At 43.5% G+C, this 27,037-nt stretch overlaps 1 protein-coding gene across 4 annotated transcripts in view; it reads left to right on the top strand.

Moving 5' to 3' along the window:
- The window catches only part of LOC137371138 (steryl-sulfatase-like), a 132,295-nt gene extending 119,196 nt beyond the window's left edge, over window positions 1-13,099 (top strand). For all 4 annotated transcript variants that reach the window (XM_068033139.1, XM_068033136.1, XM_068033137.1 and 1 more), the window contains 3 exons: window positions 1,136-1,295; window positions 5,028-5,149; window positions 10,797-13,099. In XM_068033139.1, the coding sequence (XP_067889240.1) occupies window positions 1,136-1,295; window positions 5,028-5,149; window positions 10,797-11,170 (656 nt within the window). In that variant the 3' untranslated portion in view covers window positions 11,171-13,099. The remainder of the gene's footprint in view (window positions 1-1,135; window positions 1,296-5,027; window positions 5,150-10,796) is intronic.
- Window positions 13,100-27,037: the final 13,938 nt, after the last annotated feature.

The following is a 27,037-nucleotide window of genomic DNA, read 5'->3' as shown; positions in this document are numbered from 1 at the left end:
TATGGTCCTTGGAGGGTATGTCCATAGATCCTTAAAGGTAGCTAGGCAGGTCAATGAGGTTACGAAGGCGTATGGCATGCTTTCCTTCATTAGCCAAGGCATAGAATATAAGAGCAGGAAAGTTATGCAGGAACTGTTTACAACACTAGTTAGACCACAGCTTGAGTACTGTGTACAGTTCTGGTCACCACATTACAGAAAAGATGTTATTGCACTGGAAAGGGTGCAGAGGAGATTTACGAGGATGTTACCAGAACTGGAAAATTTTAGCTATAGGAATAAATTGAACAGGTTGGGTTGTTTTCCTTGGAACAAAGGAGGTTGAGGGGTGACTTAATTGAGATGTATAAAATTATGAGGGACCTAGATAGAGTGAATAGGGACCTATTTACCTAAGCAGAGGGGCCAAAAAATAGGGGGCAGAAATTTAAAGTAATTGGTAGAAGGATGAGAATGGAGATGAAGAAACATTTTTTCACCTAGAGGGTGGTAGTGACCTGGAACTCACTGTCTGACAGGGTGGTAGAGGCAGAAACACTCTCCACATTTAAAAAGTACTTGGATGTCTACTTGAAGAGCCGTGAAATGCAGGGCTACGGACTTAGTGCGGGAAGGTGGGATTAGGCTGGGAAGCTGTTCGTCAACTAGCATGGACATGATGGGCTGAATGGCCTCCTTTTGTGTCATTAATTTTCTATGATTTCTATTTATCTAATTCCCTTTTGAAAGTTACTATCGAATCAGTTTCTGCCCCCCTTTCAGGCAGTGCATTCCAGATCACACCAACTCCCTGCGTAGAAAAAAAATTCTCTTTCTCTCCCCTTTGATTGTTTTTCCAATTACCTTATATCTGTGTCCTCTGGTTACTAACTCTTTTGTCAGTGGAAATAGCTCCTCCCTATTTTCTGTGTCAGAACCTCTCATAATTTTGAACCCCTCTATTAAATGCCCTCTTAGCCAAATATGCTCTAACAAGAACAATCCTTCTCTAATCACAATGGATTATTTTTTCAAGTGCACTGACCATTGTTATGTAGGAAAATGCAGCAACCATTCTATGTCTACACCCCTGCTGTTTTTCTGTCCACATTTTGCCGCCTTCACAGGCTTTGGATTTTCTTTCTTAAATGTTTAGGCGGAAAAGCAACAAACTGGGAAGGTGGCATCCGAGTTCCAGGGCTCCTCCGATGGCCCGGAATGTTGACAGCGAGCAGGAGCATCGACGAGCCAACCAGCAATATGGATCTTTTCCCAACGATCGTCAACCTAGCAAAAGCCGCGATGCCGAGAAACCGGTAAGCAACCGGGGCAGGGGAGAAAGGAGAAAGTCACAATCATGGTGGTGGACCACTGTGAACCTTAGGTGTCAGCCATGGATCAATTGGTAGCCCAGTTATCTCTGAGTCAGAAAATTGTAGGTTTCAAGTCCTACCCCAGAGACGTGGTACATAACCCAAGCTAACACTCCAGTGCAGTAGTGAGTGCTGCACTGTCAGATGTGCCATCTTTCCAATGTGACGTTAAACCAAGGCCCTATCTGCCCTCTCAAGTAAGTGTGAAAGATCCCATGACACTATTCAAATAGGAGCAATGGAGTTCTATCTGTTCTCCTGGCCAACATTTATACTTCAACGTCACTAAAAAAAACAACAGATGATCTGGTCATTGCTATATGTGGGAGCTTGCTGTGTATAAATTGGCTGCTATTTTTTCCTACATTACAACAGTGTCTACTCTTCAAAAGTATTTCATTGGCCTTGATGTATCCTGATGTGGGGAAAGATGCTAAATAAATGTAAGTTCTTATTGTGGCCATCTCAACTCCTTGAATGCTTTCCTTGACTACACCTTCCACAAATTACACTATTTCCAGAACAGTGCTGGCTTCTCCTAACCTGCACAAAGCCCCACAGTCCAAGCACTCACCAAGTACCACTAGCTTCCTATACCCCAAATTTTGAATTTAAGACACTTGTGGTTCTGTTCAAATGTAGCTGTGGCCTTGGCCCACCACACCCCTGTGATCTCCTCCAGCCACACATCCTTGCACGCACTCTGCACTCTTCTGAAACGATTCTGCTTCTTGCTCCCTTTCCCTCTGAACCAGGACTGGCAGCCTATTTGACCTGTTCTCTCAAACTCTCTCCCAAATCCTCCTCTTTCACCCTTCATTCTGTTCCTGTTCCTAACACCTGTTCTTTACCCCTCACTGCCGCCCTCTTTCCCCTCCCGCCCCCCCCCCCCCCCAACCCCTTATCTCTCCTGTTCACTGTCTTTGTTTCAGTCGAGTTCTGTGAGATATTTCCTTCTACATGTAGAACACTAACTATTCAGTCACTGGCATTCTCCAGTTCAGATCACTGTTTTTCTGCTGGCAGCCTCCCATCTTGTGAGACAATGGTTTGTGCATTGGTGGTCAACTCTATGTTCAACATTGCTTGGCATGGCTCAGGAGCTCCATTCTGGTTGGCAGTCTCTTGTGCACTTGCTGCAGATGAAGGCACTGGGCTGAGAAGGTGCAGTTTTCAATGGCCTCTGCTTTCTCTGGGCCCTCTTCTCAGCCAGCTGAGCTTTCCCTTTCTTCTCATCTCTTCCGATGCCCCACCAAACAGTCAGCCTTCAGAGGTCCTGGTCGTTGACGGTCATCTTTCAGTTGTCTGTGTCGATGTCCGCCATCTTCATATTTCGCTTACAGGTGTCCTTGTAGCAGAGGTATTGACATTCACCAGGTCGTGACCAAGTGGTCAGTTCACTGTAGAGAAGCTTTTCGGGTGTACGGCTGTGATCCATCCCATGAAAGTAGCCAAGCCATCACAGACGTTATTGGCTTCATATTGAGGGCATGCTGACAAAATTAGCACACTCCAGGACCTCCGAGTTAGTGACCTTGTCCTGCCAAGAGATGCCAAGGATATGTCTGAGACATTGAAGGTGGAAACTGTTCAGCCTTTTCTCCTGCCTAACATATGTTGACTGGGTCTCACTATTGAAGAGGAGTGCACTGCGGGCACAGGCTTTGTACACTTGCAGTTTGGTGTTCTCCGTCAGATTGCCGTTGTTCCACACTCTCTTACTCAGCTTGGACATAGCTGCCGCTTTTGCAATGTGTGAGTTGATTTCAGTATCAATTGACAGATTGCTGGTGATTGTGGAGCCTAGATATGTGAAGCTATCGACAACCTCCAGCGTCACATTATCAATGTTGATTGATGCTGGTATAGCAACATCTTGGACCATGACATTTTTCTTCCTGATTCTGATGATCAAACCAAACTCTTTAATAGGCATGAGAAAGTCTGGCCATTTGCAGCTGAAGGTGTTCCTCAGTATGGAATGATATTGCGGCATCTTCAGCATAGAGCAACTCTTTTGGCACACTTTTCTCTTGGATCTCAGGCGGGTAAGGCTGAACAACTTCCTGGTATGTAAATAGGCAAATCCTGTAGATGAACTGAAACAGCAAAGAGAATATAACAAAAAGTGTCGAAGCCACTGAGGACCTCGAAGGGTTCCAATGTTGCCTCATCATAGCTGACCCTTACCCCTTATGTTGTCGTGGAAGGAGGAGATCACACCGAGCATCTTCAACAACTGGCCAATTTTTCTGAGCGGCTTAAATAGAGCACCTGTGCTCACATGGTCGAAAGCCTTGGTGAGGTTGATGAAGGCAATATATAGTGGTCTCCTTTGTTCATGGCATTTCTCTTGCAGTTGCTAGACTGAAGATCATGTCGATTGTGGATTCAGGGGGAGGGGAGGTCCCAGGAGGTAAAGTTGTTCCCAGTGGGAGATTTCCATGGGTCTCAAATTTCCCACGAAGGAGGCGCCCCCCCTGCTGGTAAGAAGCCAACGGTGGTGGGAAGAGGCTTTTAATAGACCATTTATGAGCCTTAGTTGACCTCAGGGTGGTAAGGCCATTGTCAGCCTATCCCACCCCCAAGAAGATGGCTGGGCAACGGAGAGGCAACTGGCCCTCCACCCCCCATTCTGACGCGATTCTCCATGCCTACAGACCCCACATCAGGGGCCACCGGGGGAGCCCCGCCTCTGTCTTTTAATGCCCTCCTGGAGCGATCTTCCCGTCTTTTTGAATCATAGTTTTAGGAGATGCGATCCCTGTCTCTTTAAAGATTTTAAAGGGACGGGGATCCCGCTTTCAAGAGCTGCCGGCCAATTGGAAAACCAGGAGCTTAGCAGTATCGGCAGCACCACCAGGAGTGATCCAAGTCCAGCATGGAACCCCAGAACAGAGGTAGGTGAGACTGGGGCACCGGGGCCAGTCTGGAATGCCCTGGTGAGGACGGGTGTGGGGGGGGATGGTCATGCAGTCCAGGGAGAGGGGCTCCTGGAGAGTAAAGTTGTTCCTGGTGGGGGTCCTCTGCTGGTCATAAATTGCCCACAAGGGAGTGGCTGCCTCCCCCAACCCCCCACCCCACCTCCTTCCACAAGGCCGCAGGGAAGGCACCTCGTTTTACAAGGCATTCATGCATGGTGGAGGTCCCCCCCCCCCCCCCACCCTCCACGCTGCTGGTAAGATCCCAACGGTGTCGGGAAAAGGCCCTTAATTAGCTATTAATAGGCCACTTAAAGGCCCCAATTGGCCTCTGGGCCGGAAGGTTCGATTCTGGGTACTGCCTGTGCGGAGTTTGCCAGTTCTCCCTGTGACCGCGTCATTGGTCGATCCCACCGCTGACCGAAGGGGAGGCGATGGGCCCACCACCCATCGCGATACTCCATGCCTCCCCTCACCTCCGGTCCCGCCTCGGCGCCTCACAGCATTTCAGCCAGCGTGTGGCTATAGAGAGTTGGCGTGCTTCTCCCTTCTTGTGTGCTGGTGCGCTTCTCATTTTCAGCCTACACCGCTGGCTAGCAGCAATGCAAAAAGGGCCAAATGCATCAGATGTACTCTTCTGTTTTCTCTCTTACCCGTTCCTCACCCACCAACCCTCCAATATCAGCTGACAATTGATCTTGTGTTTTTCATCAGCAACTGAAATATTAAACCTGCCTCTACCCTTCTCCCCCAGGATAATCGATGGTCAAGACCTGATGCCTTTGCTCCTGGGTGAAGTGCAGCAGTCAGAGCATGAGTTTCTGTTCCACTACTGTAACAGTTATTTAAGTGCAGTTCGCTGGCATCCAAGGCACAGTAAGTCTTTCCTTTCAGGTATTGTAATGTAACCTAGTTATAGATGCATTGGCTGTCGGTATATTAAGACATTCAAATACATGACAGATTGGTGCTTTCTGTAGTTCGTTTGTACATATCCTTTTGGTGTTGCCTACATGTCTGGACCATTTTTGATGTCTTGCTGTCTCTTCTCTTTACTGCTCCAGTACTCCCTATTGAGGCACTGGTTTAAATAGTTAAAGCAGCTTTTGAAGGTCAGTCGTAGGGCGGCGCAGTGGTTAGCACCGCAGCCTCACAGCTCCAGCGACCCGGGTTCGATTCTGGGTACTGCCTGTGCGGAGTTTGCCAGTTCTCACTGTGACCGCATGGGTTTTCGCCGGGTGCTCCGGTTTCCTCCCACAACCAAAGACTTGCAGGTTGATAGGTAAATTGGCCATTATAAATTGCCCCTAGTATAGGTAGGAGGTGTGGGGATGTGGTAGGAATATGGGATTAATGTAGGATTAGTATAAATGGGTGGTTGATGGTGGGCCGAAGGGCCTGTTTCAGTGCTGTATCTCTTTTTTTTTTAAAAAAAAAGAATAGTTGTAACTGCTGGTAAATTTCAGGTTCAGCTCAACAAGTGTATTTTTTCATCTTTGATATAATGGTATGAGAAGACAAACATTACACACAAATGTTCATACATATTCACGCAAACTAACTTGGCCCGCACTGGTTAGTTTACACTGAGATTGATAGGAGAGAAGATTTACAAACCTGACACATCATAGCTTTTATAATGCTTAGTTCATTGTATTTAAAATAAACTTGAGCCCACCCCCTCCAACCGCCACGCACGTTGGCCATTGGCCCACAAGTAAAAGAACAAGCTTCTTGCATTTAAACAGTATTTTGTGGTCTCCAAGCAATCAACTGCTTTTGAAGTCACCATAGGAAATCCAGCAGGCAATTTGCATAAAGCAAGGGCCCATAAGCAGTAATGAGATATTAACTAAAACTTGCGTTTTTAGTTCTAACCAATGGAAGGATAAGTATTGGCTAGTGATGTGGGATCTTTTACATCCACCTGAGAGGGTAGATGTGGTCTTGGTTTAATGTCACATCGCAAGACGGCACTTCTGGCAATGTAGCACTCCCTCAGTACTGCACTGGGTGTGTCAGCAGAGATTGTGTGCTCAAGTCTGTGGAGGGGAGCTTGAACCCACAACCGTCTGAGGCGAGAGTGCTACCAACTGAGCGAGTTCATAAAGATTCATACCTTGTAGATAAACCCAAAGCAAAACAGCAATAAGTCATGATTGAAGAGGTAAGGAGCATATAAATCAAAAATGAAGGAAGTGACTAGGAAGATCAATGGCCCTGGTGGCATAACCCCATATTGTTAAAGGTCGTAACCTCTGATTCACTGAACAAGACGTCAAGAAATGTGCTAATATAACATACTGGTGTGACAGTGTCATCTTGGGCAGTATGTAGTACTGTAGGCAATACCTTGCTTGAGCACTTTACCAATTTTAATCATATTAGTGTTTTGCAGCACCTGCTGTCATATCTAGTCCTCATCTTCATATAATATGTCTTCTTAATATGCAAAAGTAATTATGCTGGGGTGATATTTCATGCATTCATAAGTGACTGACAGATTTATGATACAGCAGTTCTGGGATGATTGGAGCAGCAGTGGTTTCAAATAGAATTTTTTAAAAATGTTACAATAACTGGTTAAAGCTTTCTAAGTGGATAGGCTTTAAATTTCCATATTCTTCCCATCACCATAATCAAGTTATATATTTATTTTAATCTGTTTCCATTAGATAAATCTGTAATTTTTATAAACTTGTCAGATTGTAGTTTCACTCTCCTTGCCCTCCCATCGCCCATGCCAGGAGGGTATAGTTACAGCATGTCAAGTTTGCATGGACAGTTTCCGTTCTAAATAGGAACTTTTAATGGAAATATATAAACATTGGAACTGAGTTTCATCTGAATACCCTTGACCAATTAGCCCTCAGCCTCTAATTCCCCTTCAGTTTAAGATTATAGTTGGCCTTGATTCCTAATTTGCCAGCTTGGAGATCAAGATTTAGATTGAGAGATACAGCACTGAAACAGGCCCTTCGGCCCACCAAGTCTGTGCCGATCATTAACCACCCATTTATACTAATGCCAAATTCAGACTACATCCTCACCTGTCCCTATATTCCACCAACAACCAACCTATACTAGGGGCAATTTATAATGGCCAATTTACCTATCAACCTGCAAGTCTTTTGGCTTGTGGGAGGAAACCGGAGCACCCGGAGGAAACCCACGCAGACACAGGAAGAACTTGCAAACTCCACACAGGCAGTACCCAGAATTGAACCCGGGTCACTGGAGCTGTGAGGCTGCGGTGCTAACCACTGCGCCGCCCCAGTTCAATTCGTCTACAATATAGTAAATATATAATAAAAATCTGTTTGTGCACACTTCCTGTGAACGGTTTACACCATGAATTCCTTTATCCATATTTAGGTTGGATACTGCTTAGGTAAAATTGTCATGGGGTAATTACATTCTCAAAACAGACAGCTACCTGTATCTGTGGGATCATACCTGGTCAAAAGACAGCAGAAAACTGGATGGAAGAAGGAGCAAAGGCGTTTTTAAACCAGCAGAGCTTCCTACTGCTGCTGATTTTGTATTATATAACTCTTCACGCCTACGACACACTACAAAATCTACTCAATGAGTTACAATTCATATTGCCACAATATGCCAATCAATGCAGGTCTCTATTGCGATACCAAATGCTTAGCATTCCTGGAATGGCAATCTGAGAAATCTGAAATAAAAACAGAAAGTACCAGAAGCACACAGGGTGTCAGCATTTGAAAAGAGAGAAGGCTGGTTAATATTTCAGGCCATAGATCCTTCAGCAGTGGCATTCTGGTGAAGGGTCTACATCTGAGACTGTAATCTGTCTTTTCTCTCAGCAGTGGCATTACACATACTTCCACCATTTTCCCTCTATCACTGTCCACCTTGCCTCACAATCCATTTTACCTGTGCTTTAGCCTGAACTGCAAACACAAATGTTGAAGAGTTGCTCAGTGGCCATCATCAGGTGTTAAACCGAGGCCACGTCTGCCTTCTCAGGCAGACATAAAAGATCCCCTGGCACTATTCCAAAGAAGAGCAGAGAGATTTCCCTCAATGTCCTGGCTAATGTTTATCCCTCAGCCAAACACACCAAAAAAAACTTGACTGGTCATTTATCTCATTTGTTGTTGGGATTTTGCTGAGTGCAAATTGGCTGGCACCTTTGCCTACTAAACAAGTGACCACACTTTTTAAAAAAAAAAGTACTTCATTTGTTGTAAAGTGCTTTGGGGTGGCATAAGGTTCTAAAAGCTGATATATAAATGCAAATTGTCACTGTGTAGTATTTGTCTTTGCAATCTAAACACTGGCCCTTACTGATGTCCAAATGGTTGGTGGGTAGTAAATTTGGAAAAGTACTACACAAACAATTTTCTTTAAATGATTGGCACCAGTTCATACAACCTTTTTGAAGTAGAGAGTTGTCTTTGAGTACTACTAGGTGATCAGACCAACACACTCAAAGCTGTTGTGCCTTCTTCAATGTTGTCATTCTCGGGACAAGCTCCTGTTGTTCTAACCTCTGTTGCAGAGGTCTTGTCTTTCCCAATGTTGTTGTCTTATATAATCTTCCCCGTTGGGACCCGAATAAGATTTGTTGGGCCTCAATGATTGGTAGTTTAGGCTTCGATCATAAGTTTACCTTAAATGAGTGACAGGCAATGGTGTCCAAAAGATTTAACTTTTCTGTCACTGGCAAGACCAGCAGCATTTCTTGCCCATCCTAGCTGACCTGAGAAGATGGCAGTGGGCTGCCTTCTTGAACTCCTGCAGTAGCTTGCTAGGCCACATCAAAGAGCAGTTAAGAGTCAATTGGTGTGGAACTGGAGTCAAGTATAGGCCAGACCAGATAAGACGGCAGGTTTCCTTCACTAAAAGGGAAAACAGTGAACCAGTTGGGCTTTTACGACAATGCCACAATTTCACAGTCACTTTTACAGGTACTAGTTTTCTGTTTCCAGATTTTTTTCCAATCTTAATTCAAATTCTCAAACTGTCATGTTGGGATTTGAACTCTCATTCTCTGGATTATTAGTCTGGGCCTCTGAATTGCTATTTCCAGTGACATAACCACTACACTGCCGATATCCCCTTCTATCACCAAAACACCCAAGCTCACCCCGCTCAATTTGCTGGTCTTTGATTAACTGAACCACACAGGGAGATCTGTCCCTGATCTGTGTCGAGTTAGCAGATCTGGTCATTAATTTACATTCAGTATCCCTGGGTCAGTGCGGGGCATTTCACCTGCTGCTTCTGCTGACCTATGAATTCAATGAATGACCTGACACTAGGAAGTTCCGACGAACAAAGAGACCTAGGCGTGTTTGTCCATAGACCTCTGAAGGCAGAAGGGCAGGTTAATAGGGTGGTGAAAAAGGCATATGGGACACTTACCTTTATCAATCGAGGCATAGATTACAAAAGCAAGGAGGTCATGTTGGAGTTGTACAGAACTTTGGTAAGGCCACAGCTGGAGTACTGTGTGCAATTCTGGTCGCCACATTATAGGAAGGATGTGATTGCACTGGAGGGGGTGCAGAGGCGATTCATCAGGATGTTGCCTGGGATGGAACATTTAAGCTATGAAGAGAGGTTGGATAGGCTTGGGTTGTTTTCACTGGAGCAGAGAAGACTGAGGGGTGACCTGATCGAGATGTACAAGATTATGAGGGGCATGGACAGGGTGGATAGGGAGCAGCTGTTCCCCTTAGTTGAAAGGTCAGTTATGAGGGGTCACAAGTTTGTGAGGGGCGGGGGATTTGAGGAAGAACTGTTTTACCCAGAGGGTGGTGACGGTCTGGAATGCCCTGCCTGGGAGGGTGGTAGAGGCAGATTGCCTCACATCCTTTTAAAAAGTACCTGGATGAGCACTTGGCACGTCATAATATTCAATGCTATGGGCCAAGTGCTGGCAAATGGGTTTAGGTAGACAGGTCAGGTGTTTTAATGCATCGGTGCAGACTCGATGGGCCGAAGGGCCTCTTCTGCACTGTATTATTCTGTGATTCTGTGACCTCCCAGAAATCCCTGATAGACAGTGTGAGGGTGTGGATGTCCAGTGAAGCTTGGCAGTTCGTGGTAGGATAACTTGCCAAACACTTGCCATGCAGGCTCACAGCTGAAAAGTGGCTACTTGCATTGGAGTTACTGGAGGGTGCCCTGTCCTTATTGGACTGCACCCCAGCAGCAGACAGCAACTTCAGGAGAGAGGAAAGCTCTGGGGAGGGGAAATAAAAAATAACTATCTAGAAAAAATATTTACCCTTTTTTGTTCATTTGATTGAATGGAATGAATTTCCAAGTACTTTATTATGTTTGGTCACAGTGCTTTCACATTATACAACCTATACTTGAGTGTGACAGGCATTCTGTATATAAAACTGGATTGTGGAAGACCCTGGCCTCAGCTGTTAGGTGGTCATAGTACCTGAGTGAACTGCAACAGTTGTCCACAGAAATGGTTTATTTGATATTTTTATGATCTCATGTATTGTCTATCCCATTACATTTATCACAGGCTCCTCTGTATGGAAAGCCCACTTCTTCACACCAAACTTCTATCCAGAAGGGGCACAAGGTTGCTTCGACACACATGTTTGCTTTTGCTACGGAGGTTTCGTCAGTCACCATGACCCACCTTTGCTGTACAACCTTTTGACAGACCCAACAGAATCATCGCCTTTGACACCCACTTCTGAACCCCGATATCACCAAATTCTGGAAGTGATGAGAAAGGCAGTAGACGAGCACCAGGAGACTCTGACACCAGTCCCCAATCAGCTGTCTCTAAATAACATGATTTGGAAGCCTTGGCTCCAGCCGTGTTGCAGCACTGCATGGCAGCACTGTCATTGTGATGAGGAAAGAAACAGAAGCACAGCAATGGATTAGAAATAATCCCTTCATCTGAGGCCTGAGTTTGAATGCAACCCAGATTGGAGGAAAGAAGTGCGTGTGGGAATAGCTGTGTTTTTTCTCTCTCTTTTTTTCTCTTTGCTTGTGCACACTCTCCTTTTTTCTTTTCTTTGCTTCCTTCCCCACCCCCCACCTCATACATTCTGTCTCACACTCTCTCTATTTCACTCCCTCTCACACTCCCCTGTAAGGTTTCACAATGAAATGTGTTGGAGTAATGTTATACTGCCGTTCTTGCTCTGGCCAAATGGATGGCTGGTGTTAGAATTGAGAATGTCACACCTGTGCACCACTGAGTACTCATACGAACAAAGAGCAGGAGTCGGTTATTCGGCGCCTCAAGCCTGCTCCGCCATTCTATAAGGTTATGGATGATCTGTTTTTTTTATTCATTCATGGGATGTGGGCGTCGCTGGCTGGGCCAGCATTTACTCCCCATCCCAACTCCACTTTCCTGCCTACCCTCTTTGACTCCCTTGTTTGTCACTCTACCAAAATTCAGGTTAAGGCAGGGGAGGAGAAAATTTACTCTGCACCTAACGCGCTCGTACATCTGATTTGTGAGTGTTTGACATGCGGAAAAAGGCAAAATGCTCTAGTCCCCAAAATGATCTCTGACTTTAAATCCCTCCATGACTTTGCCCTCCTACCACCCATCCTTCTCCAGCCCTATATGCCCCGTATACTCCACCCTCTAGAGTTTCATTTGCCCCACCAAAGACTGAGCCCTCAGCTACCTGTCCTATTCTGTAGAATTTCCTCACTAAACATTTGGTCTTTGTATCTCTCTTCCCTTTTTAAAGTTTCCTCAATGCTGAATTCTTTGACCAAGCTTTTAGTCCCTCCTTCTAATGTCTCCTTTCCTAGCTCAGTTTCTGTTTTCGATAGGTCATCTGCAAAGCACCTTGGAACATTTTTTATGTTGGAATGCAGTATATAAGTGCAAGTTGTTGTTGGCATTCTTTTATTAATGAACACAAAATTCACAATAAATAGGAAGAAGTCCAATTCCAGTTTGAAATCAAGCTGCCAAGTATGGTTGGAAATATGTATCTATCCATCTATCAGATCTATATTGAGATATGTCTTTCATGCTTCAGGCAAAGCACCTCATCATATATGCACCATTTCTGTGTCATGCAAAGAAAATCAAAATGGAAAGAGCCAGTCATTTTTGATGGTTTATTCTGACTTTGGGGAGCAGCTGGGGCTTTTGCAGGTACTGCCTAATCAACAAGAGAAATTCTCGATGTTCTGACTGACTTCAGTATCCGCAGAAGACCAACAAATCTCATTGACATCAGGATGTGTCATAATGGTAGCAAGCTGTATCTTGTGGCCTCAAAGGGACAGACTATCTTGCAGACAGAAGCACCTCAGCAACAGACTAATACCTCATGCATTACGTGGTGCAGCAGCATATCTTCTGGCATACTGGCAGCAAAACCACAAGAGGTCTGCCACTGTACAGATTTTGCATATGCGTGGTGTCCTATAGGAAAAATTGGATTTAGTAATTATTTGTACAAATAGAAATTAATACTTACATTTATATAGCGTGTTTCAAGACCTCTGGTCGTCTCAAAGCACTTCACAGCCACTGAAATACTTTTAAAGTGCAGGCACTGTTGTAATGTAGGAAATCAACAAAGTCGCATTAAAAAGGGTGAAAAGCAAAAATCATGGTCATTTATGAACCTCTGAACCCATTCCACTTTAAAGGAAGCTATTGAGTCATGTTCGTCAAGCAAATGGATATCGATCTGCTCAGTCCTTTCTAAATCTCTGAACATGGCTTGCTTATTAAGTTTTTTTTTTATATACTATGTCCACAGTGTGTTTGCTAATGTTGGAATTTTAAATATTTTGTGAAGGGGATTTTCAAGTAAAAAGATATGAAACATATGAATATCCTGTGATTTTTCATTTAGAGAGATTATCCAAATTTTGACTGTCATTAAAAGCCATTCGTTAAGTTAGCGGTAGTCATGTTTATGCTGGGGGAAAGGAAGGGCATCCAGAGCTGAAATTTCCTAGATGACTAAAGATATAAACCTGGATTTTAGCCTGAAGGCGAGTTCTGTGGGGGGAGGGTGGCTGTTGAGGTCAGGAGACCCACAAGGACGGATTTCCCAAATGTCCTGCAGAATTTACTTGCAGGGCTCCTTTTAAGTGGGGTTGCCACCCACAGGCAGCCTGATTGACAGAGATAGTCGGTGGTGGGCAGGGGGCTGTACCAATTGCGAGGGAAGGGTCAAATGGTGGAAACATTTTTAATCAGTCAATCCACCACCTATGAGTAACCCGGTTTTAAATTACTGAAAATGACTGAAAAAGATACAGACACTTTCCTATTAGCGTCCTTATAGTCAAAAAAATCAGCTTAATTTTTAGAGTTTCTGTGAAAGCGCACAAGCAAGCACAGTTAGTGAAACTCCCAGTGGTGATGAATTCATCCTGGAGACATGGACAGTTTTTTAGGTGGGGCCAGCTAAAAGTTCGCAGAAACTCGGTTGTGCTTAATGTAATTCGCGCTTAAAATTCTGTGATCTTTTGTGCTGCTTATGCTGATTTCAGGCAAATTGCACTGAAAAAAACTAGCGCAACTAGGCAGAAACTCCAGGCCAATGTATTTGGATTTCCTAAAGACCTTCAAAAAGGTACTACTCTGTAGACTCATGACTCGGGTCAGAATATTTGGAGTCTGGACAAGTAACAGAATGGATAGCAAGCTGACGACAAAGCAGAAAACTGAGAGTAAGGGTTAAAGGCAGTTACTCAGATTCGCAATTGATAGGAAGTGGTGCTTTTCAAGTGCTGGGCCCATTGTTATCCACTATATGAACGATTTGGACTCGGGAATCAGAAGTACGTTTTCAAAATTGCAGATGGCACCAAATTAGGGGGTGTAGTTTAATACAGAGGAGGATTGTCACAAAATACAGGAACTTATTAATAAATGCAGAATGGACTTGTAATTGGCAAACAAACTTTAATATAGATAAGTGTGATTTGGTATATATTGGTAGAAAGAATAAGGGGATCACTTACTCCTTGAAAAATAAGTGATTTGGGGAGAGAAACGAGAGGGATATGAGGGTACAGGTACACAAAATCACTAAAAGTAGCAATGCAGATTAATAAGGCCATAAAAAAGCAAACAAAGCACTGGGGTTCATTCCTAGAGGAATAGAATTAAAAAATAGTGAAATTATGTTAAACTTGGGACTAGGTGAATTGCTCTTGCAGAATGCTGGCACAGACGCAATGGGCCGATTGGCCTCCTTCTGTGATGTAACCATTCTGTGATTCTATGTATAGAACCTTGGTTAGATCACATTTGGAATATTGTGAGCAATTCCGAATTCGGTTTTATAAAAAGATGCAAAAGATTTATGAGGCTTAACCTCTCAATACTGGTACCAGAACTATCAGGAGAGATTGAACAGACTGGGCTTTTTTCTCGAGAAAAGAGCAGACTAGATGGTGACCTAATAGAGGTCTTTAAAGTTTGATAGGGTAGATACAAACTTACAAATTAGGAGCAGGAGTAGGCTATTTGGCCCCTTTGAGCCTGCTCTGCCATTTAATAAGATCATGGCTGATCTGCTTGTGGCCTCGACTCCATTTTCCCGCCTATCCCGATACCCTTTGACTCCCTTCTTAGTCAAGAATTTATCTACCTCTGCCTTAAAAATATTCAATGACCCTGCCTCCACTGTGTCTGGGAAGAGAGTTCCAAAGACTCGCAACCTTCTCAAAGAAAAGATTTCTCCTCGTCTCTGTCTTAAATGGGCGACCCCTTATTTTTAATCTGTGACCCCTAATTCTAGTCTCTTCCACAAGGGGGAACATCCTTTCCGCATCCACCCTGTCAAGTCCCCTCAGGATCTTATATGTTTCAATAAGATGACCTCTAATTCTTCTAAATTCCAATGGATATAGACCCAACCTGTCCAACCTTTCCTCATAAGATAACCCATCCCCCCCATCCCAGGTATCAGTTAAGTGAACCTTCTCTGAACTGCGTTTAATGCATTTGTATCCTTTCTTAAATAAGGAGACCAAAACTGTGTACAGTACTCCAGATGTGATCCCACCAATACCCTATACAACTGTAGCAAAACATCCCTACTTTTATATTCAAATCCACTTGTAATAAACAACAACATTCCATTTGCATTCCTAATCGCTTGCTGTATCTGCATACCAACCTTTTGTGATTCATGTACCAGGACTCCCAGATCCCTCTGTACCTCAGAGTTCTGCATTCTCTCTCCATTTAAATAATATGCTGCTTTGCTATTCTTCCTGCTGAAATGGCTAAGTTCACATTTTCCCACATTATACTCCATTTGCCAAATTTTTGCCCACTCTCTTGACCTATCTATATCCGATTGCAGACTCCTTATGTCCTCTTCGCAACTTACTTTCCTACGTTTTTTTGTCATCAGCAAATTTAGCAACCATTTATTCGGTCCCTTTATCCAACTCATTAATATAAATTGTAAAATGTTGAGGTCCCAGCACTGATCCCTGTGGCACTTCACTCTTCACATCTTGCCAGCTCTCTGTTTCCTGTTAGCTAACCAATCCTCTATCCATGCAATGTTGTGCCCAACTCAATGAGCTCTTATTTTGCGTAATAACTTTTAATGTGAGACCTTGTCAAATGCCTTCTGATGGAGAGAAGATGTTTCCAATTGAGGACGAGACCAGATTAGGGGCATAAATTTAAGATAGTTACTAATAAATCCAACAGAGAATTTAGGAGAAACTTCTTTACCCACAGAGTGGTGAGAATGTGGAACTTAATACAAATAGCATAGGAAGCCAGATAAACTCATGAGGGTGAAAGGAATAGAAGGATACGTTGATGGGGTTAGATGAAGGGTAGGAGGAGGCTCGTGTGAAGTATGAACACCTGCCTAGACCAGTGGATTAATGTCCTGTTTCTGTGCTGTAAATACTATGTAACTATGGAAACTAAGTGGTATAATTTTAAAGGAGGTGCAGGAATAGTATTCATACATGTGTCTTTGAAGGTGGTAGGACAAGTTGATATGGCTGTAAAAGGCATACAAGATCCTTTCTTTATAAATCAAGGCATTGAGTACAAAAGCACGAAAGCTATGCCAAACCTTTATAAGACATTGGTTAGGTCCCATCTTGAGTATTGTGGCCAGTTCTGGGCACCACATTTCAGCAAGGATGGTAAGGCTTCTGGGTTCTATAGGTGCCAGATGGTCCTACTCTGCTTCACCCAAGTGGTCATTCTACTTACATGAGCTTACATAGAGTTTACTGCACAGAAACAGGTCATTTGGCCCAACAGTTTTATGCTCCACACAAGCCTCCTCCCAACACTCCATTTTTCCCAAATTCCCTAGGTTCTAGAACGATCCCAGCAGATTGGAAGGTAGCAAATGTAACACCTCTATTCAAGAAAGGAGGGAGAGACAAAACAGGGAACTACTGACCAGTTAGCCTGACATCAGTCATCAGGTGTTGCAAACAATGACTTCAGTTTTTCTAATGTTTCACTGGATCATCCAAGACTAGGGGCTGATTTTTGTTCTGGCCATTGGGGTCCTGGCAGTGGGCCGGAAGGTGGATGGAGACCCCACCTCGACCCTCCGTTGGATACCTACTGCTATTCCACTGCAGACAGGCAATTAATTGCCCGCAATCGGGGATGCCGTTAATTTAAGGGACGAGCTCCCACTCCAGAGCGGCTGGCCAATCGGACGGCTGGCAGCTCTTCAGTGCTGGCAGCACACAGAGAGCAGTGGCTATTGCCAGTACAGCAGGAGGCCCTGCCATACAGAAGAGTGGAGAAGATTGATGAGGACCCCAGGACAGGTGAGCAGGGGTGGGGGTTGCCAGGGCCAGACAGGCCCTGACGGTGGGATGGGAGGGGGGCTGTTCCCGGGTTGGGCAGGGTTGGCGATTGTCACTGGGTGGGGACTTCTAAGGCTGCTCGAGCAGGGGAGTGAGACTGGCAGAATAGCTCTGTGAAAAGCCGACATGGACTTGATGGGCCAAATGGCCACCTTCTGTGCCATAATTAAATGACTATCAGGAAAATGCTGGAATCTACTATTAAGTCTTAACAATGCATTGAGAAAATCATAGAATGATTAGAGAAAGTCAACATGGTTTTACAAAAGGGAAATCATGTTTGACAAATTTATTAGAGTTTTTTGAGGATGTAAGTAGCAGGGTAGATGGAGGAAAACCAATATATGTAGTATATTTGGATTTCCAAAAGGCATTTGATAAGGTACCACACGAAAGGTTAATACACAAGATAAGGCTTTGGGCTTAATATATTAGCATGGATGAAGGAGTGGTGAACAGACAAGAAGCAGAAAGTAAGGATAAATGGGGCATTTTCAAGTTGGCAGGCTGTAACTAGTGCCGCAAGGATCAGTGCTGGGGCCTCGGCTGTTTACAATCTATATTAACTTAGATGAAGAGACTGAAATTAGTGCATACAAACTTGCTGACAATACAAAGTTAGGTGGGAATGTAAGCTGTGAGGAGGACACAAAGAGGCTGCAAAGAGATATAGACAGGATAAGTGAGTGGGCCACAAGGTGGCAGATGGAGTATAATGTGGGGAAATGTGAGGTTATTCACTTTGGTAGTAAGATTAGAAAAACAATATTTTTAAGAGGTGTGAAACTTTTAAATGTTGATGTTCAGAGCGACTTAGGTGTACTCGTACAAGGACCAGAAAGTTAGCATGCAGGTAGAGCAAGCAATTGGGAAGGCAAATTGCATGTTTGCCTTTGTTGCAAGGGGATTGGAGTACAAGAATAAGAAGTCTCGCCAGAATTATACAGACCTTTGGTGAGTCCACACCTGGAGTACAGTGCGCAGTTTTGGTCTCCAGATCTGAGGAAGGATATACTTGCATTGGAGGCAGTACAGTGAAGGTTCACTAGATTGATTCCTGGGATGAGGGGTTGTCCTATGATGGGAAGCTGAGTAAATTGGGCCTATACTCTTTGAAGTTTGGAAGAATGAGAGGTGATCTCATTGAACCACAAGATCTTGAAGGGACTTGAGGGGGTAGATGCTGAGAGGTTGTTTCGCCTGAGGATAAGCAGTTGATCATTGAGTGAGATGAGGAGAAATTTCTTCACTCAGAGGGTTGTAAATCTTTGGAATTGTCTACCCCAGAGAGTTGTGGATGCTTCATTGTTCAGTTTATTCAAGAATGAGATTAATAGATTTTTGATCTCTCAATGAACATGAAGAGCAGGCAGTAAAGTGGAGTTGAGGTAGAAGATCAACCATGCTTGTTTTGAATGGTGGAGCAGGCTCGGGAGTTCAGATGTTCTACTACTCCTCCTATATGTTCTCATGTTCCTCATTTAACACTATCAGCATAGCCTTCTGTTCCTTTTCCCTCATGTAGTTATCTACCCTGCTCTTAAATTCATCTATGCTATTTGCCTCAAAAAAGAAAAAGGACTTTTATTTATATATTTCATGATAACCAGATGTCTCAAGGTGCTTTACAGCCAATGAAGCACTTTTTAAAGTATAGTCACTGTTCTAGTGTAGGAAACATGGCAGCCAATTTGCACACAGCAAACTCCCACAAACAGTAATGTGATAATGACCAGATAATCTGTTTTTGTGATGTTTATCGAGGGATAAATATTGGCCAGGACACGAGGGATAACTTCCCTGCTCTTCTTCAAAATAGCGCCACAGGATCTTTTACATCCACCTGAACAGGCGCATGGGACCTTAGTTTACCGTCTCATTTGAAAGATGGCACCTCTGACAGTGCAGTACTCCCTCAGTACTGCACTGGAGTGTCTGCTTGATTTTTCTGCTCAAGCCTTGGAGTTGGGCTTGTACCCAGAACCTTATGACTCTGAGAGTGCTACCAGCTGAGCCATGACTGATATTGCTAAGCTATTCCTTCTGATAGTGAGTTCCAGATTCTAACCACTGTCTGGGTGAGGCAGTTTCTCTTAAATTCCCTATTGAATTTATTGGTGACTATCTTGTATTTATGGCATCTATCATGCATCCTGTAACTTGCTATTGTCGCTCTCCTCATCCAGCTGTTTCAGAGTGTCTGCACCCCCTCCTAAAAGAAACTGATGCATTTAGTTAAGGATCACTCCTGGAACAGTCAGGATCAACTTGATTAGTTTAAGAATTTTTGTTGAGAAATTGAAATAAGTTACCAGTGGCACAATCCACTGAAGTGAATTCTTTGTAAATCTGTTGAGCTCTTTCAGAAACCTATGACTGACGAGAATCCCTCTTTGACATTGAGGTCCCCTGTCTGAGAATGTGGGAACCAGCAACTGAGGTGAGGTCCATTTTCTGAATATGCCCTAACGACAGGGACTGTGGACTGCTGGCCATGCATAGCTAGCCTACTAGCCATGGACTTGTTGGGGCAACCATTTTTTCTGGTGGGGGAAATCCAAAACAGGGGGACATAGTCTTAATATTAGATCTCAGCCATTCAGGAGAGAACCTGGGAAACATTTTGCACACAAAGTGGTAGTAAAAATCTGGAATTCTCTCCCCCAAAAGGTTGTAGCTCATGGGGCCGATTTCAGCTTTCAAAACTGAAATAGTTCTTTGTTAGGTACAGGTAGCAAAAGATATGGAGCTAAGCGGGAAAATAAAGTTGAGGTGCAGGTCATCCATGATCTATTTGAATGCCAAAGCAACCCAAAGGGGCAGAATGGCCTAATGTTCCAATGTCCCTATATTGGGAATTGGCAGGCAGCCTGCCTGGAAATTTCTCACCTGCAGCTCAAATTCATAAAATCATATCTTCTGTATCCATATATCAGTGTCTCTCATTACCTCCCAGGTTGTGCATATTTATCCTTGTCTTCAGAGCTCCTTCCCTTTTTCATTTGGACTCCACACTTTTCCAGTCTTCCTAATGCCAGAGTGTTGGAGGCGTTGCATCACTGGTTAACAATCAAGTAAGAACAACGCCACAAGCGTTGCTTCCCAAGACTGAATTGTTTGCCCGCGCTCGCTGTGCAGGCCCTTCATGAAGAATAATCACTTGGCTGAGGTTTAACAGCGCTTCCAGTAGTTCTGGCATCAGTAAAAGTGCCAACAGCGGTCGGGGGTGGTGGGGGGGAGGGTTGGCGGAGAAAGAGAGAAAGAAAAATGTGATATAAGAAAGCCCTTAGCAATTATCACATAAGGAATAGAGGTTAATACCATCAGCAAGCAGTCATTCTAATGAGGTGATGGTCTTTGATGCAAGGAGCTGAAATCATCAGTTCAAACAATACACCAGAGACCACTATGATTAATGTCTGCATCCTGAGTACTTCTAAGGCTTGAAGATGATTGCTAAGGCCAGGAGTACTGGGGACCAGCACTTCTGTTTGGTACGTATACAGATCATAATGAGTCAGAGACACCTCATCACTCACTGGCCATGTGTGCTTTAAAAATTCATTACTTTGCTCAACAAATTCCTTGTTGAGATCCTCTCTTCTCATTGAGAATCGCTAGAAATAACAGAACTGCCCTGCTAAGGCCACAGAGATGAAATTTACGCCATTGAAGGCATCAGTCTTTTTTTCTGTTTTGGTTATCTAAGTCTGATCGAATCACAGTAGGTCATCTCCTGCAGCTCTGTGCTACCTTGCTTGTCACCAGAATTAATGATGATGTAAAAGCATTTGCATGGGCCATTGTATTAAAGTGCAATGGTTGTAGGTTTTTAGCTACACACATCGATTTTCCCAGTTCTCAGTAATGCGACTGGCATAGCAAGACGTAGGAATGAGGAGGCCATTCAACCCCTCAAGCCTCTTCCACCATTTAATTATATCATGGCTGATCTGTATCTTAACTCTATTTTCTCACCTTGGTTCTGTAACCCTTAAAACCCTTGCCTAACAAAAATTTATCAATCTCAATTTTGACATTTTCTATTGACCCCTCCCCTCAACAGATTTTTATGGGAGAGAGTTCCTGATTTCCACTATCCTTTGTATGAAGAAACGTTTCTTAATATCACCCCCGAACAGCCTATCTCTAATTTTAAGGTGATGTCCTCTTTGTTTGGACTCCCCCACCAGAGTAATTAGTTTCTCTCTACGGACCTTATCAAATCCATTAATCTACTTAAACATTTCAATTAGATTAGCCCTCAATCTTCGATAATGTGAATACCAGCCTAGGCTATGTAACCTGTCTTCATAATTTAACCTTTTAATGTCTGTATCATTCTGGTAAACTTGTGCTGCACCCCCTCCAAGGGCGATGTATTTTTCGAGGTGCGTTGCCCAGAGCTGAATGCAGTATTCCAGATGGGGTCAAACTAGAGATCTGTAAAGCAGTAACATAACTTCCACCCCTCATGTTCTTCTTGCTATCTCCAATTTGGACAAAACTGTTTTCGGCCACCTCTTGTAGAAGATAGAAACTGCTGAAAAGTTCTTTTGTTGTCAAGGTTTTGTTAGTACTTCCAATGCAAGTGAAAATTCAAACAAGCACTCCCAGTCCCAGTCTTGAGTACACATCCAGAATTGAAGCACGGAGGTCAACTCACCAGCTCACCCCATTGGATGGAAAATTATGCAGTCTATCTTAGAATGACGATAGAAACCTACAATCGCAGCATCATATAGTACAGAAGGTCATTCATCCCATCATCTCTGTGCCAGATCTCTGAAAGAGCTATCCAATTAATCCTACTCCCCTGCTCTTTTCCCCACTGCTCTCCTAATTTTTCCTTTTCCAATATTTATCCCATTCCCTTTTGAAAGTTATTCTTAAATCTGCTCTTTCAGGCAGTGCATTCCGGATTATAACAACTCGCTGTGTAAATTACTTTTTAACTTCATGCCGCCTCTCGCTCTTTTGCCAATCACCTTAAATCTGTGTGCCCTACTTACTGACCCTTCCACCAGCGGAAACAGTTTCTCCTTATTTACTCTGTCAAAACCCTTCAAGATTTTGAACCCCTCTATCAAACCTGCACTCAATCTTCTCTGCTTAAAAGGGAACAAGCTCAGCTTCTCTAATTGCTCCACGTAACTGTAGTCTTTCATCCGTTGTCCCATTCTAGTAAATCTCCTCTCACCCTCGCTAAGGTCTTGACGTCCTTCCTAAAGGATAATAATACTAAATAATAATAATACTTAATAAATCAAAGGCTGTGCTGGCCTTTGCACCCAAACTTTCAACCTGCACTCTGCTTTCTATCCTTTTACTTTATTCTCCCTGCCTGTCCTGATTTATTTTGGGGGTTTAGAGTCATAGAGTTATACAGCACAGAAACAGGCCCTTCAGCCCATCGTGTCCATGCTGGCCATCAAGCACCTAACTATTCTAATCCCATTTTCCAGCACTTGGGTTTAGCTCCACATGTTGCTGGCTGGCCTCCAGTGCCCTATTTACGTGGTCATTCTTTCTTTGTGATGCTAGACACTATCAGCCAGCTATTTAACCATGGGGGCCATCACAGCCAAACATGACTCTCTCCCCAGCTGGCATCCACATTTTCCAGCCCAGATCAATCAGGAAGAATTGGAAACCCTGCCCATCTTTACCTCTCTTTAGGATGCTGCAGCAAGCACCTTTACCACTTTACACATTTGAGGTCAGCAGATAGAACTTGCATTTATATAGTGCCTCCTCTGACCTCAGGATATACCAAAGTGCTTTACAACCCTTTGAGTGAAGTAATTTCTCCCCATCTCAGTCATGAATGATCGGCCCCTTATCCTGAGACTGTGTCCCCGTGTTCTAGAGACCCTGACCAGCGGGAACAATCTCTCAGCTTCTACCCTATCAAGCTCTTTCAGAATCTTGTATGTCTCAATTAGATCACCTCTCATTCTTCTAAACTCGAGTGAATATAGGCCCAATTTACTCTGCCTCTCATCATAGGACAACCCCCTCATCCCAGGGACCAATTTAGTAAATCTTCGCTGCACTGCCTCCAGTGCAAGTATATCCTTTCTTAAATGTGGAGACCAAAACTGCACATAGTGTTCCAGGTGCGGTCTCACCTAAGCCCTGTACAATTTTAGTAAGACTTCTTTATTCCTGTACTCCATCCCCTTGCAATAAAGGCCAACATGCCATTTGCCTTCCTAATAGCCTGCTGCATGTTAACTTTGTGAGTTCCTTGTACGAGTACCCCCAAGTCTCTCTGAACATCAACACTTACCAATTTCACACCTTTTAAAACATATTCTGCTTTTCTATTTGTACAACCAAAGTGAACAACTTCATACGCCCCTATATTATACTCCATTTGCCATCTTGTTGCCCACTCACTTAACCTGCCTATATCTCTTGGCAGCCTCTCTACATCCTCCCTGCAGCTTACCTTTCCACCGAGCTTTGTATCATCAGCAAACTTAGATACATTACTTTCTGTCTCTTCATCCAAGTCATTAATATAGAGTGTAAATAGCTGAGGCCCCAGCACTGATCCTTGCAGCACCCCACTATTTACTGCCGACCAACTTGAAAATACCCCATTTATGCCCACTCTCTGCTTCCTGTCTGTTAGCCAATCCTCTATCCATGCTAATATATGACCCCCAACACCATGAGCCCTTATCTTGCCTATTAATCTTTTATGCGGCATCTTATTGAATGCCTTTTGAAAATCCAGGTATACGACATCTACTGGTTTCCCTTTATCTACCCTACTAGTTGCATCCTCAAAAAACTCTAATAAATTTGTCAAACAGGATCTCCCTTTAGTAAAACCATGCTGACTTGTTCTAATCAGACTATGCTATGCAATGTTAAGACTTCCTTAATAATAATTTTCAGCATCTGATGTTAGGCTAACTGGCCTGCAGTTCCCTGTTTTCTCTCTACTTCCTTTCTGGAAAAGCAGGTTACATTTGCCAACTTCCAATCTGATGTGTCCATTCCTGAATCTAAAGAATTCTGGAGAATCATAGCCAGCGCATCCACTATATCTGCAGCTATCTCTTTTAGAACCCGAGGATGTAGGCTATCAGGTCCTGGGGACTTGTCAGATTTTAGTCCCTCAAGTTTCTCCAATACTTTTTCTCAACTGATATCAATATCCTTAATTTCTTCACTCTTTTTAGCCCCTAGGGTACTGCCTATTTTTGGTATGGAACTTGTGTCTTCTACTGTGAAAACAGACACAAAATATTTGTTCAATGCCTCTGCCATTTCCTCATTCCCCATGATGATTTCTCCTGTCTCTACCTTGAAGGGACCAATGTCTACTTTAGCTACTCTCTTCCTTTTTATGTACTTATAAAAGCTCTTACTATCTATTTTTATATTGCTGGCTAGTTTACTCTCATTCTATTTTTTCCCGTTTTATCAACTTTTTGCTGGCCTTTTGCTGGTTTCTAAAACACTCCCAATCCTCAGACTTGCTACTATTTTTTGCAAGGTTGTAAGCCTCTTTTAGTTTAATACTCTCCTTAACTTCCTGAGTGAGCCGCAGTTGGATCTTTCTGGACGAGTTTCTGTTTTTGAATGGAATGTACTTTTGTTCAACCCTTTGAATTATTTCTTTAAATGTTTCCCACTGTTCATTTACCACCATACCTTCCAGTATATTTGTCCAGTTCTCCCCTCATACTTTTGTAATTGGCTTTGGCTGAAGTTTAAGATTCTTGTTTGTGATTGAAATATGTCACTTTCAAACTTAACATGAAATTCAATGGTATTATGATCACTATTTACCAGTGGATCTTTTACTATGACATTGCTTATTAATTCTTTCATTACACAATACGAGATCTAAGATAGCTTTATCCCTAGTCGGTTCTACAATGAATTGCTCCAAGAAACTGTCACGAAAGAATTCTACAAATTCATCTTCTAGACCACTGTTGCCAATTTGATTGTCCCAATCTATATGCAGATTAAACTCTCCCACAATTAATACATTACCTTTTTTTACATGCTCCAATAATTTCCCGTTTAATGTTCTGTCCAATAATATAACTACTGCCACCAGTGTCTTCTGACTCCTGCAGTTCCTAATTTCCACCCAAACTGATTCTACTTCATGATCTTCTGAGGCCAGATTCCTTCCTATTAATGTCCTTATGCCATCCTTTACTATCAGGGCTACCCCTTCTCCTTTGCCATTCTGCCTGTCTCTCCGAAATATTGTGTACCCTGGAATATTTATTTCCCAACCTTGATCTCCTTGTAACCGTGTCTCGGTAATGGCAATTAGACCTAGATCATTTACCTCTATTCATGCCACTATCCTCTATCTTATTACAGATGCTTCGTGCATTCAGATAAAGGAACTTCAATTTCATTTTTTTTTATCTCTGTTCCCTGCAATGACCTTATTTGCCAATGTACAATTTTTGTTAAACTCTCTTTCTCTTCCTGTCCCATTCTGTTGGGAGTTACGCAGATCACTATCCTGCTCCGATGCCCTGACTTCTCTCTTTGGGTTTCTAAATTTCCCTTTACCCAAACCCTCCCCCCCTCCACCACCCCCCACCCCCTCCCCACCCAACTGTCAGTTTAAAGCCCTGTCCACAGCCCTAGTTATGCGATTGGTCAAGAAAGCAAATGCACAAGGGATACAGGGTAACTTGATAAGGTGGATTCAAAATTGGCTTAGCTGTAGAAGACAGAGAGTGATGACAGACGGCTGTTTTAGTGACTGGAAGCCAGTGTCCAGTGGCGTACCACAGGGATCTGTGCTGGGTCCCCTATTATTTGTCATTTATATAAATGACATAGATGACTATGTGGGGGGTAGGATCAGTAAGTTCGCGGATGACACAAAGATTGGCCGAGTGGTTAACAGTGAGGTGGAGTGTCTTAGGTTACAGGAAGATATAGACAGGATGGTCAAATGGGCAGAAAAGTGGCAGATGGAATTTAACGCTGAAAAGTGTGAGGTGATTCACTTTGGAAGGAATATTGTGACACGGAAGTATTCAATGAATGGCCTGACACTGGGACGTTCTGAGGAACAAAGGGACCTTGGCGTGTTTGTCCATAGATCTCTGCAGGCAGAAGGGCAGCTTAATAGGGTGGTGAAAAAGGCATATGGGACACTTACCTTTATCAATCGAGGCATAGATTACAAAAGCAGGGAGGTCATGTTGGAGTTGTACGGAACTTTGGTAAGGCCACAGCTGGAGTACTGTGTGCAATTCTGGTCGCCACATTATAGGAAGGATGTGATTGCATTGGAGGGGGTGCAGAGACGATTCACCAGGATGTTGCCTGGGATGGAACATTTAAGCTATGAAGAGAGGTTGGATAGGCTTGGGTTGTTTTCGCTGTAGCAGAGAAGACTGAGGGGTGACGTGCCTGTTTTCAAGCTTCTGTCATAAATACATGTCTTGCCATTGGGAGGTGACGTGACTTTTCTTTAAGCTGTTCTTCATCTGAACCAGATCCTATCGGGGGGGAATAAGAAACTTGGACAAAGGGCCAACTCTCAATGTGCAGGTTGCCCAAGTTTGAACTTAACGGGACAGAACATAAGATAGCTTTAAAAGAAAAACAGAAAGAAAGAACTTGCATTTACGTAGAATCTTACACACAATCTCAGGATATCCCAAAGTGCTTTACAGCCTGTTAGGTATAGTCACTGTTGTAATGTACGAAACGCAACAGCCAAATTGTGCACAGCAAGCTCCCACAAACAGCAATGTGATGTTGACCAGATAATTTGTTTTTAGTGATGTTGGTGGAGGGATGAATATTGGCCGGGACACCAGTTAAATTCCCCTGCTCTTTTTTGAATAATACCGTGGGATCTTTTATATGCACCTGAAAGGTCAGGTAGGGGCTTCAGTACTGAGGGAGTGCTGCAATGTTGGAGGAAATCATAGC

Source organism: Heterodontus francisci, chromosome 6 (assembly GCF_036365525.1).
Source record: "Heterodontus francisci isolate sHetFra1 chromosome 6, sHetFra1.hap1, whole genome shotgun sequence".
NCBI classification, from domain to species: Eukaryota; Metazoa; Chordata; class Chondrichthyes; order Heterodontiformes; family Heterodontidae; genus Heterodontus; species Heterodontus francisci.
The sequence above is the reverse complement of the archived record's forward strand: the minus strand, read 5'-3'. Positions and strand labels throughout refer to the sequence as shown.